This window comes from Perognathus longimembris, chromosome 2, assembly GCF_023159225.1.
Source record: "Perognathus longimembris pacificus isolate PPM17 chromosome 2, ASM2315922v1, whole genome shotgun sequence".
Taxonomy (NCBI): Eukaryota; Metazoa; Chordata; class Mammalia; order Rodentia; family Heteromyidae; genus Perognathus; species Perognathus longimembris.
The window spans coordinates 82,191,498-82,205,139 of record NC_063162.1 but is presented as its reverse complement, the minus strand read 5'-3'; the positions used below and the strand labels follow the sequence as shown (position 1 = coordinate 82,205,139).

The following is a 13,642-nucleotide window of genomic DNA, read 5'->3' as shown; positions in this document are numbered from 1 at the left end:
GAAGAGAATTTCAGGCAAAAATACAAGGTCCTACACAAAATGTACCTTAAACAAAAAAGACCCAGAACATGGCTTAAGTGGTAGAGTACCAGTTTAGCAAGGTGGCACTCTGAGTTTGTACTACTAAAAAAGGAAAAAAAAAAAAGGTTCAGAACACTAAAAGTTTGAGTATTAACTTTCAGAAATTATATTGTATGTCCTTGCTAGAGTGACTTGTCACAGATTGCAATAAAGCAAAAGAAAAATAAGAGAGGAAAATCGAAGAGGAGAGGGAAAAAGGGTGAGAGGTTAGAAAGGAAGGAAAAAAGAAATAATGGATTATTAGAGCAATACTTTACTCTGGGTGATAGAAATGTTCTATGCATAATAGAATATACTAAATTAGAAACTAATCAGGAAATGTTAGCGAAGTTAAAAAATCAAGAAATAACTGTAAAGAGAAAGTTTCTGGGCCTCTACTAACTCTATAGCTAATCAAAGGGGGAGGGGCAGGAATGAATCATATTTAAAATCCTCTTAAAATCAATACAGTCATCTTTGAATACCAAAGTTGATGTAATTATTCAATGAACACCTTTTTTGTCATTCATGTGAACTTAATTAATGTAGGTAAAATTAGAAATCCAGGGGGTGGGAGTTCTATGTAAAAATCATTATTTAATTCTCAAGTACTATATTAAAAATAGACTTTATTTTTGTATGCCAATACTGGGACTTGAATTTAGGGCACTGTCCCTGCTCCTTAGCTTTCTTGTTTATGGCTGATAGTCTACCACTTAAGCCACAGCTCCACTTCCAGCTTTTTGGTAATTAATTGGAAAAAAGAGTCTCACTCACAAACTTTCCTACTCCAGCTGGCTTCCAACTTTGATCCTCAGATCTCAGCCTCCTCAGTAGCTAGGATTGCAGGTGTGAGCCATCAGCACTTGGCTAAAATATACTTTAATAAAAACAAAAATCTGCTTGAAGTTTACAATTTAGTACTGGAACAAACATAAAGTAGCTCATCTAATTTATCATGCTCAGCATAATCTTAAGTACATGCAGAATGGCTGCAGGCATATGAGAATGAATTAGGAGATGAAAATGTAAATCAACTATCTCTAGCTTTCCATATTCAATGTTGGCTGATAAATAAAGAAAATCAGGTTTCTGACATTAAAAATAATTCTTTTAGGAAACTTTACACAATAATGAGAAATTCTCAGGGCACTCTTGTCCTTTAGGACTTGCACAAATACCATAAATGATTTGTTTTTATTTGAGATACTAAAATAATGAAAAAAATTGTGAGTCTAGACAAAGAAACAAAAATATGCTGTACACAAATGTCATTTCTTGTACCAGAGAAACCATATGTAATGCATTGGTCTTATTCAAAACCTGAGCACTTACAGGAAACAAACTTCAGCAAATGATCATAAAGATATCACAGGAAGAAAGTGGAACTGTTAAAGCCAAGTGACCTCACCCAAAGTTGTGCAGGTGCACATGATCCTAGCAATAAAACCTTAAGATCTCGCATCTCTGCTTTCCTCTTCCTCCTCTTGTTCCTTTGTCTTCTTTTGTTTTTGCTGCTGATACTAGGGCATGAACTCAGTGCCTGGGCATTATCTATTAGCTTTTTCTCGCTCAAGGCTGGTGAACTCTACCACTAGAGCCATAGTTCCACTTCTGGAAGTACAAGTCTCATAGACTTTCTTGCCTGGGCTGGCTTTGAACTGCAATCCTCAGATCTCAGCCTCCTGAGCATGAACACCAACACCTGGCCACACTTCTGCTTTTCTATCTAAATCCTTCATGAATACTTTGATATGGACATAGAGAGGTATCAAAAGTAACACCTGCAGCCAGTTCATCCTCCCTTACTGGGAATCAACTTCTGAGTTTCTAAATGATCTCAGGTAAACTATTTTTTTTAAAACACAAAAATAGCCATAGCTCAATTAACTTGGGAAATATTTTCCAAGCTCAATGGGATTCAACATGGATTTATCATGTCTGGAATTATGCAACTTTCTCTCTCTTTACTTTTTGTAGCAGAAGTTCATAACGGATGTGAAAGTAATCATTTTGCTTATGTATTTATTTTTAATTTAATTTTATTGTCAAGATGATGTGCAATGGGGTTACAGTTATACATGTAAGGTAGTGAGTATATTTCTTATCAAACTTGCTACCTCCTCCCTCATTTTTGTCCCACATTCTCTCTTCCTCCATCTCCCCCCACCATTTTGCTTATTTATAACTAGTTTTAGGGAAATATCACTCTATTGCAGATAAAGTTTACAAAGAAATCTCAAGTTTAATCCAATGTATAGTTCATTTGTTCCCAATTAGCTGTTACTTGTTTTTTAAATGACCATTTTCATTTCAAAATATAAATTGTGTCACCCCTCAGACCTGGAAGTTGAAAAAAAATATAGTAGGAAATCCTAAAGCTCTAGCATCTGCTCCAAAGCAAATAAAGATATTTTTAAAGATGAGAAGCAGCTTGAGCCTACTGGTATTCCCACATTCTTTTCCTCTTGCCTGGGAGGCCAAGCAAAGAGCTTTCGGAGACTCAGCTAAATGTCCCTTTGAGAAACCACTCCTATAACAGACTTAATCTCTTTTGTGATCTCTCACTGAAATCCCAAATCATATGTTATAAAATACTGGAATGCTGGGCTGGGAATATGGCTTAGAGGTAGAGTGCTTGCCTTGCATGCATGAAGCCCTGTGTTCGATTCCTCAGCACCACATAGACAGAAAAGGCCGGAAGTGGCACTGTGGCTCAAGCGGTAGAGTGCTAGCCTTGAGCAAAAAGGAAGCCAAGGACAGTGCTCAGGCCCTGAGTCCAAGCCCCAGGACTGACAAAAAATAAAATGCTATAATGCTAGGAAATGTTCACATTTCCCTTCCTGTTCAAGTCCTTTATGGCCAGGTGCCCCACTCTTCCTCCTCCTGTATAGTCAGAGCTCTGCATGAAATATGTACATAGCTTAGCAATGGCTGGTTTTCATATTCTCCCCTGCATGGGAATCTCTACAGGTGTGCGTGCTCACCTGGATTTCATTCATTGTGGGATCATTACCATTGGCTTCCCAGGGGTTGCTACTTCTGCCCCATGCCCACATTCTGGGTACCCCCAGACCAGACCTCAAATGGGCTAATTTATGCAACCCTGAAATCTATTTACTATGGAAATATAAAACTGCTCCTGGATCTTGTAGGCAATGGGATGAGTAAGAAACAGGAGTCTAAGAATAAAGACAAAGTTTCTTCGGTTACATACTCTCTGCAACATGGTATCATTCATCAGAAGTGTCTAGAGAACACTAAGAAATGTACACACTGGATTCCATCCCCTGGAAATTCTGATTCAAAGGCTCTGAGGTTCAAAAGATGATTTTCTCTCTTAGAGAAATCAAAGGGGACACCAGGAGATGGAAAGACCTCCCATGCTCATGGGTAGGTAGAATCAATATAGTGAAAATGGCCATATTGCCCAAAATATTATGCAAATTCAATGCAGTCCTTATCAAAATCCCAGCCACATTCTTCACTGAAAGAGAAAACAATCCATAAATTCATATGAAACAGCAAAAGACCTAGAATAGCCAAAGCAATTCTAGGCAAAAGAAGGAGTGCAGGAGTAATCACAATACCAGACTTCAAGCTCTATTATAGAGTCATCATATCAGAAACAGCCTGGTACTGGCATAAAAAACAGACCTGAAGACCAATGGAATAGGATAGAAGACCCAGAAATAAAGCCGCATTCTTACAGTCAGCTGATATTTGACAAAGGAGCTAAAGACATACAATGGAAAAAGCATAGCCTCTTCAACTACTGGTGCTGGGCAGCCACGTGTAGAAAACTCAAAGTGGACCCTAGCCTTTCACCATGCACCAAGATCAACTAAAAATGGATTAAGGACCTCAACATCAGACCTGAAACCCTGAAACTATGGAAGGGCAGAGTAGGAGAGACACTAGAATTTAAAGGCACAGATAGGAACTTCCTGAACAGAGTCCCAGGGGCACAACAGATAGGGGAAGACTTGACAAATGGGACTACTACAAAATAAAAAGTTTCTGCACAGCTAAAGACATAGCTACTAAACTAGAAAGACAGACAACCACATGGGAAAGGATGTTCATCAGCATAGCAATAGACGAAGGCCTCATATCCATCATCTACAGAGAACTCAAGAAACTAATCCCCTCCAAACCCAGTAAACCAATTATTAAATGGGCACAGGAACTAAAGAGAGACTTCACAGGAAAAGAAATAAAAATGGCAAAAAAAACATATGAGGAAATGTTCAACATCCCTGGCAGTAAAGGAAATGCAAATAAAAACAACCCTGAGATACCACCTCACCCCAGTTAAATGGCCTATACTCTGAATTCAGGCAACAACAAATGCTAGAGGGGATGCAGGGAAAGAGGAACCCTTCTTCACTGTTGGTAGGAGTGCAAACTAGTACAACCACTTTGGAGAACAGTATGGAGGTTCCTCAAAAAGCTCAGCATAGACATACCTTATGACCCAGCCATACCACTCTTAGGCATCTTCCCTGAACAACAGGTCTCAGGATACCATAAAGACATCTGAACATCCATGTTTATCGCTGCACAATTCACAATAGCCAAAATATGGAAAAAACCCAGATGCCCCACTATAGATGAATGGATGAAAAAAATGTGGTACCTGTACCCAATGGAATATTGCATAGTGATTAGAAATTATAAAATATTGGTTTTTGCAGGGAAATGGTCAGAGCTTGATCAAATAATGTTGAGTGAGACAAGCTTAGAACACAGAGAACAAATGAGAATGGTCTCCTTGATATATGACTCTTGTGGGGTGGGGTGGGGAACAGTAGAGACCAGGTCTGCAAAATAACGAACTTCTTTTCAAATGGTATTTCCACATGTTTGGGTCAGCGACTTTGCATTATGTATCAAAAACCAAACAACTACTAAACAAACATAAAAAGGTCTAGGATAGACCTATCAGTGGATCACAATAGCTCAACAGCTATGCACACATGATTACATAAGATGAGGATAACAAAAAGAACTCCAAGAGAAGGACACAGGAGGATTCTATTGTTGTCATTACGTTTAATGTTCTAAGTGAATTTCCTTTGGCGTACCCTACGTTGTTACTGTATATGATTTTGGTACCCTGGATATTGTATATATGCCTACCTGAACTAGGGATAGAAAAGAAAAATGAGGGTGTAACAGATATGACAAGAAATGTACTCATTACCTTATTGTGTAACTGTACCCCCTTTGCACATCACCTTGTCAATAAAATTTAATTTAAAGAATAAGATGATTTTCTCTTTAAGAAGTTCTTCTGGATGACTATATGTTTCAAAAGCCACTGAGGTGGGGGGCAGAGCCAACCAGGTGGTTCACACCTGAAATCCCAACTACTTAGAAACTTGGGGAGTGGGGTGAAATAGAAGAATCAAGGTTACCAGCTGGGATACATAAGTAGGAGGATTGCAGTCCAGGCCTGACCTGGGCTGAACCAAAACATAATTTTTCCACCTCAACACACTTAAAAGCTGAACTCATATTTGGCTTCCTTTCTTTTTAATCTCCCCAACTTTTCAATTTCTGTAAATAGATTCAGTACCAGGCTGCCAGGTCATGAGATGACTTGGGCTTTACCACCTCCTGTTTACTTTCTACCTAGAACTAATCAGTTCTGCATCCAGATCAGCCTAAGGCATGTGACCTGTCTCCTCCTTTCTCCTATAGTTGACACTCATCTCTCTGTTTTCAGAGTCACCCCTACAACCCATTCCCCACTTTCCATTGAGCCATCTTCCTAAAACACCAGCCAGTATTGTTCAGTTCCTTGCTTAGGAGCCTGTAGGACTCTTCTATCCAGAAGATCTAAAGCCATAGTGAGAAGAATGGATCTCTGCATTTATTTCTCTCTTCCTGTCACAAGGAATGACCAGTGCTCCCGAGCATTGTACTCCAGCGGACACTTCTCATGTAATCACTTTCTTATCCTGTTCTCCCAGAGAGCAACCATATAACCAAATAAAGGCTCAAAGTGTCACTCTGTGTATTTAGGGGTTCTTCTTATTATCCTTCCCAGGTAGAATTAAAAGCAAAGCTTAATCTCTGAAGACATTCTTTATCCTGTTTGGAACCATACTGTGGCTTCTGTGACACTCTTCTGGATTTAGCATCTCTCATTCTCTTTTCTGTTCATTGGATTCCAGGACAAGTACCAACTCTGATACATTCTTCCACCTAAAAATATGGATAGAACAGTGCAAATTTCTCACTACAACTCAAAAATCATAGCAAAACTGCAAACAAAAATCTAAGAAGTAGTAGGTACTAATACTCCTTGCAATCAAGGGACAAACAATGCGTGTAATTATTCACAATAAATTGGGCTGTGTGTGCTGGTCCACAAGTAACAATGTAATTATAGGCATATTTAAGATTATGTAGATGGTATCTAACTCCAACCCCTGAAATTGTAATTCCAGTCTCTTGTTAATAAGAAGTCACAGACATAATCAAGATGGAAACTTGGATTCTTGGTCTGTTCCTGGGAACATATCAGAATAGGATATAGCTTAGAGCAAAGAGGGGTATTCTAGCCCCCATGGTATATTTTATTCTACTTTTTCTAAATCCAGATGCTAAAATCACCAAGAGTAAAATTTATTCTAAGTGTAAGCAATTCATAGATGGCTAGTCAATAGGGCCAGACACTTAATACTGGACTTCAGTGCCTTAAAACGTCAAATGCAGTCCTTAGTTTCTAAAAGGCTTGGTCAACATATCCCTGATCTACTTGCTATCCCCAAGTCCCCCTCCCAGCTAGATGAGGGGACATGAGACACCTGGATTGGAAATATGAATGTGTATATGCAAGAGGTTTTACAAATGACTGGAAAAGTAAAAGTTGCAGTCAAAATAATTATTTGAATAAGTCTTAAAGCCTAGATTCCTGTGCAAGGTCAATTTAACTGGCTCACGTCCATAAACCTGAGGGTAGACAACCTTGAGACAATGCCCAAAGGGTCAATGGCTGGAATTTTCTCAGAAAAGACAACTTCTCTGAAGAAAAAAAAGCATCAGAAAACACTGTGTCAAAAAGGGATTACCCCCCCCCAGAGAGAGAGAGAGAGAGAGAGAGAGAGAGAGAGAGAGAGAGAGAGAGAGAGAGAGAGAGAGATTACCTAGGAGAACCAAGTAATATTCACACTTTATTCTGCAGGTGTTCATAGTTCAAGAACAAACCAATAAATTGGGTGCCGGTGGCTTGAATCTAGTCTAGGCAGAAAAGCCCAGGAAACTCCATCTCCAAAAAAGATAATCACTGAAAAGCTGGGCTAGGAGTATGGCTCAAGTGGTTGAACAGCACCAGCTGAGCAAACAAGGCTGAGCAAGTTCCAACAACAATAAAGAGATTTAAAGTGTTTCTTGCCATCATTTCAAATGCATGTAAATGATAGAGGAAAACACTGTAGATCTTATGGACAAAAATTGTGTTTAGAGGGAGAAAATAGAAGTTCTAAAACTTAGAACTTCTCTCATACACATATTAATAAAACTTAATTTTAATTAGGGCTATTCCTGTAAGTACTTTGTAAGGCAAACTAAATGCACACATACACACATCACAAAGGCCACAATATTTCATGGGTACCCCCATTTAATAGTATAAGAATCTGGATATCACCCCCATTTCAGGACCTGGAGCTACAATCCCTTAAATACTCACTAATAACTAACCGATTACCCTTAATACCAGACTTGATTTGTTACTCTTGTCAAAAAGGTTTTAGACACTAGCTGCCAGCCCTTGAGCTCAGATCAAAGAAAAAACAAAGACTATTTTCTTTCTAAACAGGGTGGAATCCTTCATCTTTACTGACTACCTGTAAAAACATTTCAAAACATGTGAGCCTTGTCACGTGGACCAAGTTAATTATACAGCACAATGGGTTTTTCTATTTGACTTCTTCAGACTTTGCAGTATGCTTTCTGAAAAAATTATGGATTATGAAACTGAATATACAAAGCCAGTAAGTGACTTTTCAGTGTACTTGTGCTATCATCCAATTTTGACCAGTTTATATTACATTCCTGTGCAGTATTCATTATAGTCATTAAATCAATATAATGTAGTATAAATTAAGACACTAGACTGCTGATCTCCTTTTCACATTTAAACAATTAACTAATATCTAATTGGTTGCTTAAAGAATCATACATGCCCTCTTTCTAAAGCAATAGTAAAGTCAGGTGCCAGTGGCTCACATCTAGAATCCTAGTTACTCAGGAGGCTGAGCACTGAGGATCTTGGTGGTTTGAAGCTAGCCAGAGCAGGCAAGTCCATTCAACTCTTATCTCCAATTAATCACTCCAAATCAAGAAGTAGAGATGTGGCTTAAGTGACAGAGTTCCAGCTCCCAAGTCCTGAGTTCAAGCCCAGAATAATTTTTTTAAAGGCAATAGTAGGAATCATTAAAACTATTCCTTCTCCCTCTATAATTTATGACAGGCACATCCCAAGCATTCAATGATTTCTAAAAAGACACTTCAGAAGTCCAAGGCCTTAAGTTTGTCCAAGTTTACTCAGAGCTAGAATGAGAAAAATAGGCCTCCTAGCTGCCCAATTGGGCTTGATTTTCCACGATCTGGTCCCTGCTTGGAGAAAAGAGGGTGCTGGTTCTTCACTTTGGTACCAATACAATTCCTACTTTTGTTTCTGTTTCTTTCAGCTCAGAACTTCTGGGTTAGAATGTCTTCAGAGGCCAGGGCCAGGACAAGCTCTTCTCTCAAAGTTCCTTGGTAGAATTTCCTGCTTTCTTCAATGGAGTCTCTCCCAGGCAACACCACAGTTTCTGTCTTGTGCTCAACAAGCAATCTACATGTTTACAGTCTTAGAAAGTGAGCTGCCCCCATAAACGGCAGTCAGAATGATCACTGAGACCCTTGAGCAGAAATGAAGACCACTGAACAAACAAGCATCTCTTACAAGCTTCAGACAGGCTTATTTCAATAAGCCTGTTCCTGCTTCCTTCCCTCCATCCAACATTTGACCTTAGTCAACCACACAAGTATGACCTGACTTTCCTGAAATAAAGCAGTGTAGTTTGAAGGCTGGGAGAACTGGACTCTTGATTCTGCTTCTTACTAACTACAAAAACGATTTCACTTTTCTGTGCATTGGTTTCCCCAAGGATAACAAGACCACCACCTCACACCCTTAATGTAAAGATTAAGAATACCCTTGGAGCAGTGTTCCAAAGTCCTTTGTTTTGAGCAGCCAGAGCTTAGAACAGAAAATAAAGAAACCCTCACTAAAATAAATCTTGAACAAAACTAAGTAAATTAATAGAGTTATTTAACAATCTTTTGCAAAAAGAAACCCAAAAACTTCCATCTTTTTATGTTACTTTCAAAAAATGGAATGTGTCATTCTCATTTATTGTCTTCAGGAGTGCTTGCTTCAAAGCTAGTACAGGATGAACAAGCAGATTAAGTAGTATTTATATATTTCTCAGAAACATTTGTGTGTGGGGTATGTGTGTTTGTGTTGATACCAGGTCTTGAACTCAAGGCCTAGGTACTGTTTCTTAGCTTTTTGTGCTCAAGGCTTGACCTCTGCTACTTAAACCACACTTTCACTTTCAAATTCTTGGTGACTAATTGGAGGTAAGAGTTACACAAACTCCTGCAGGAACTGACTTTGAACCAGGCTCTTCAGTTCTCAGTTCTCAGCCTCCTAAGTAGCTAGGATTAAAGGTATGAGCCACCAGTGCCCTCATTTAGAAACAACTTTTAACCACTGACAGCATTGTTTGAAAGAATAACATCAAAGAGGCAGGCACATTTCTGGAGAAAGGAAATGTTCTCCGGGTTAATTTAAAATAGGGACAAGGTCCTTTTGCAGGGGCAGATGTCACCTGTTTATGGGGACTCTAGGGTCAGTTGTCTCAGGAGCCAGCTGCTTCTGGGCATCTTAAGAAGGGTTGGGGTAAAGGGGGTGTGCCCTTCAGGCTAAATAAGGTAGCCTGGAAAACTGCAGGGATTGGTTTGGTGAAGAGAGGAATCTTTTTTTGTTACTGACATCACAAATGCCTGCATTTGCCTCTCTCCTGTCCCAAAATGGTTTACACTCCAGATCTTCCAAAAGGACCCCCCCCCTCCACCTCCAGGTACTATCTGGAAACTAAGAATCTTTATTTTATGCTGGTGAATCTCAAACTTGGCTGCCCTTAATTTTTCTTTTAATCCTATTGCTGGCTTCTCACCCCAGGCAAATGAACTAACGAAAATCTAAATGCCTGGAAGTGGAAGCTATCTTCCCCTGCTCCCCGCCCCCCCCCCCCCCCCGCTGATTTCAGATTATTTCAGTGAGCAGCAAAGTTTGGGAATCACACAGTTCTGGGTTTTTCTCCACCAACAAACGCCCTGAGCATCAAGCCCCAACTCTGATACGAATGACATCAACAGCAAGTGCGGACCTGACTCTTGTAACCTGAGCTTCTGGATTTTGAAATTGGGCAATTAAACCTTTTGAGGCATGTTTCTCATGTCAAGTGGGTTTATGGCCGGCCATCGCGAAGCCAGACTTGTTCATGTTCCCATCTGCATAGTTGGCACACGTGAAGCATGGACATCAATCCGTTTCTGTTTTAATTAAGTTTAATATTTTGGTTGGCTCAACATCAAACTCTTAAAAAAATAAAAAGGAAAGGAGCAGAAAACAACGTCCAAAAGAAAAAATAAATGTCTGGATAATGGGACGAAAGTTTACTGTTAGCCCATTTTGAAACATCGCGGTGGCTGGCGAACCAGGGTGAAACCCCGCAGCTCAGCTCAAGGGCCCCTCCGCGGCTGTGCCATCATCCTTGCATCTCTGTCCAGGGTCCACTGGGAAACTGGGATAAACCAGCGCCGCAGATTTGGGGCGAGGAGGCGAACCTCGGAGGCCACGTAGGGAGATTCGGAGTTCCTGTGAGGGACCTCCAGGCTGGCGTGGAGCCTAGAGGGCCCGGCGCACCTGGCCATACAGGATCCGGGCTCCCAGGTCGAGGGGTCGAGGTTCAGCCCCAGGAGGCCGGAAGGATCGCACCTCACTCTCCTTTTTGCGGACGAGGAAACCAGTCACACCACCAGCACCACCCTTTCCCGGTCGCCGCAGGTGGTTAGTGACTGAGACAAGTTCTCCCGGCTCTCAGGTCATTGCGAAGACCCGCAGTCGGGCAGGGAATCGGGCCTTTTAGGGTCGGAATCAGTGTTCCCGCTTAAAGTGACTCCGACCGACGATGCCAAGAGGTGCGGAGCGTCCGCTGAGGACGCTGCCTGCCCCAGAAGATCCGGAGAGTGGACAGATCCACACGAGTTCTTCCTCGACCGCCAAAGCCACGGACTGGGGTGCGATGCGCCCACCGCTTGGCTAAGCCCCTCTCCTGCCTGCCAAACCCCTCTGTTTGGTTTCTAGGTGAGCACGTGCGGGATACGGGCCACCCGTTGTAGCCCTGCACGTATCCCCCAGGCTCTCGGACGCCCATCGAGTGCAGGAAGGCAGAGCAGTAAGGAAAAGAAAAGTTGGGCGCTGTGGAGGGCAAAGATGAACCCGTGGCCGTCCCCACGCCGCGCTCGCAGCCCCGGAGCCCCGCGTCTCCCTTCCCCTGGCCGCGTAGATTCGCCCAGTCCACACACCAAACGTCCAGTTCCTCCCACGGTCCCCGCCAGCAGCGCAGCTGATCCTCAAGGAAACAGGAAAGGCGGGGCGGGCGGCGCGGGACGCCGAGCCCGGTGCGCCCGGGAGCGGGCGGGGCGGCTGCAGGATCGCGGAGCGCGATCTGGAAAGGGTGCGGGGGGCCAGCGGGCCACGCACTTACCTTTCTTCTCCTCCAGCGCCCAACTCGCCTGGACGTGAGCCGCCAGGAGCACCAGCAGCGCGGCGCCCGCCGTCCTGGAGGGTCTCATCGCTGCCCTGGAGAAACCGGTTCCGCTCCCCTTCATTAATCCGGGATTAGTCAGGCGACGGTGGGCTGTGGCTGTGACCGCGCCAGCCGTCCTCGGAGGTGGCCGATCGTCCGATCGAGGAGGCGACGGCGGCGGCGGCCCCGACTCTCTGCGGCCGCCCTGACCACAGTCGCGCACACGGTGCGGGAGGCGGAGGCTGCGCGAAGCTGCCCAGACGTCTAGCTTTGCGCCGGCTAGGGCGTGGGGAGGCTGGGCGGGAGGAGGAGGGACCAGGCCTAGGAGGAGGGATCGGGGATCCCGAGGATCAGAGGAGGAGCGGAAAGCGAGCGGGGAGGAAGAACTGGGCGGCGATGACCGAAAGCAAGCGGCTACCTGGAGGTGGGGATGGACAGAGAGGGCCCCCCGAGGAACAAAGGAAGAGGCGAAAGGTGTGTGGAGGGCAGCGCGGTCCTTGAGACTTAACTTGTGAGTGGGGCGTCCCGGGACGCTGAAGTCTTCTGGACCTTGTCGGTGTAGATTCTCAGTGCACCTCGGTGGGCCAACATACTTCCAGCAAAATGCGTGCCCGGGGTCCCTGCTCCTTTTCTCTCCTTCTAGTTTACTAGGCAAAACTGTACCAACGCCAGGACAAAACTGGCTGAGCCCCAGAACCAAGCTTGGATAATGGCACAGATGAGGACTCTGCCGTTTCATTCTCCCCCCCCCCCCCCCCGACTTCCCCACCTCCTCCTCAGCACCCAGAACCCAGCAGAAGTCAGATGCTGGCTGGAGGCTGACAGGCGCATCTCTACCAAGACAGCATGGCCTGGGTTGGACTGGGTTTCAGGCACCTGAAGTGGCATTCATAAGTTCCAGAATCTTTCAGATCCTGTCATGTAGTCTCCAAATTGTCGAAAATGAGAGCAGTCAACATCGGGCACAAAGAAAAACAATCATTGAATATATGCATGAATACCTGGGGAAAATTTCATATACCTAACATTTCATTTGTCAGGAACCAGCCAGAAAGACATAGGAGCGACAAATTATCTTGCAAAAGTGAAGTTCTTGGAATAAAAGCTTGACACATAAGAACAGTTGAAAGACTGTTAGGAAGCCTACATACCAATGACCCTGAGCCGGCCATGCAATATTCAAGTAGGAGGAATTGGGGGGAGGGGGCTCATTAAATATTTCACTAGAAATAAAATACCTAATCTGTGCCTGTGCTTCTCATATAGGATACATGTCCCCTGGCCCTCCTTTCTTCACAAGACTACCTGTTAATTCTCAAGCCTAGTTGGACTTCTGTATTTCCTTAGGTTAGCAGGAATCACAATGTAGAGTAGGTGATTCTAAGGCCAGCCTTTTCTGTTGTTAGAGATGAACCTCCATCTTTTTGTCGCATCCAGCACATGGCTTTTGCCTGAGTCATGTACCTGGTATGCTGAACAATGGAGTTTTACCAGAGCATATGCAGGCACAGGGCTCCCCACCTTCCAGAGAACCTGTGACTTTCACTGTGAATTGGAGTAAACAATTTGTCCCTTTGTTTTAATAACTAGGGCAACCTCTGACACTTTGAACTCATGTATTTGGTTCCCTGCACATATTCCAGGCAAGGACTTCAAACAGTTTGTAAAGAAATAAAATACAGTCCAACCAAGGATTTCAAACA

General features: G+C 43.1%; 1 protein-coding gene across 3 annotated transcripts in view; it reads right to left on the bottom strand.

Moving 5' to 3' along the window:
• The window catches only part of Egfr (epidermal growth factor receptor), a 196,663-nt gene extending 183,985 nt beyond the window's left edge, over positions 1-12,678 (bottom strand). For all 3 annotated transcript variants that reach the window (XM_048339589.1, XM_048339590.1, XM_048339591.1), the window contains exon 1: positions 11,898-12,678. In XM_048339589.1, the coding sequence (XP_048195546.1) occupies positions 11,898-12,678 (781 nt within the window). The remainder of the gene's footprint in view (positions 1-11,897) is intronic.
• Between the last annotated feature and the right edge of the window lie 964 nt (positions 12,679-13,642).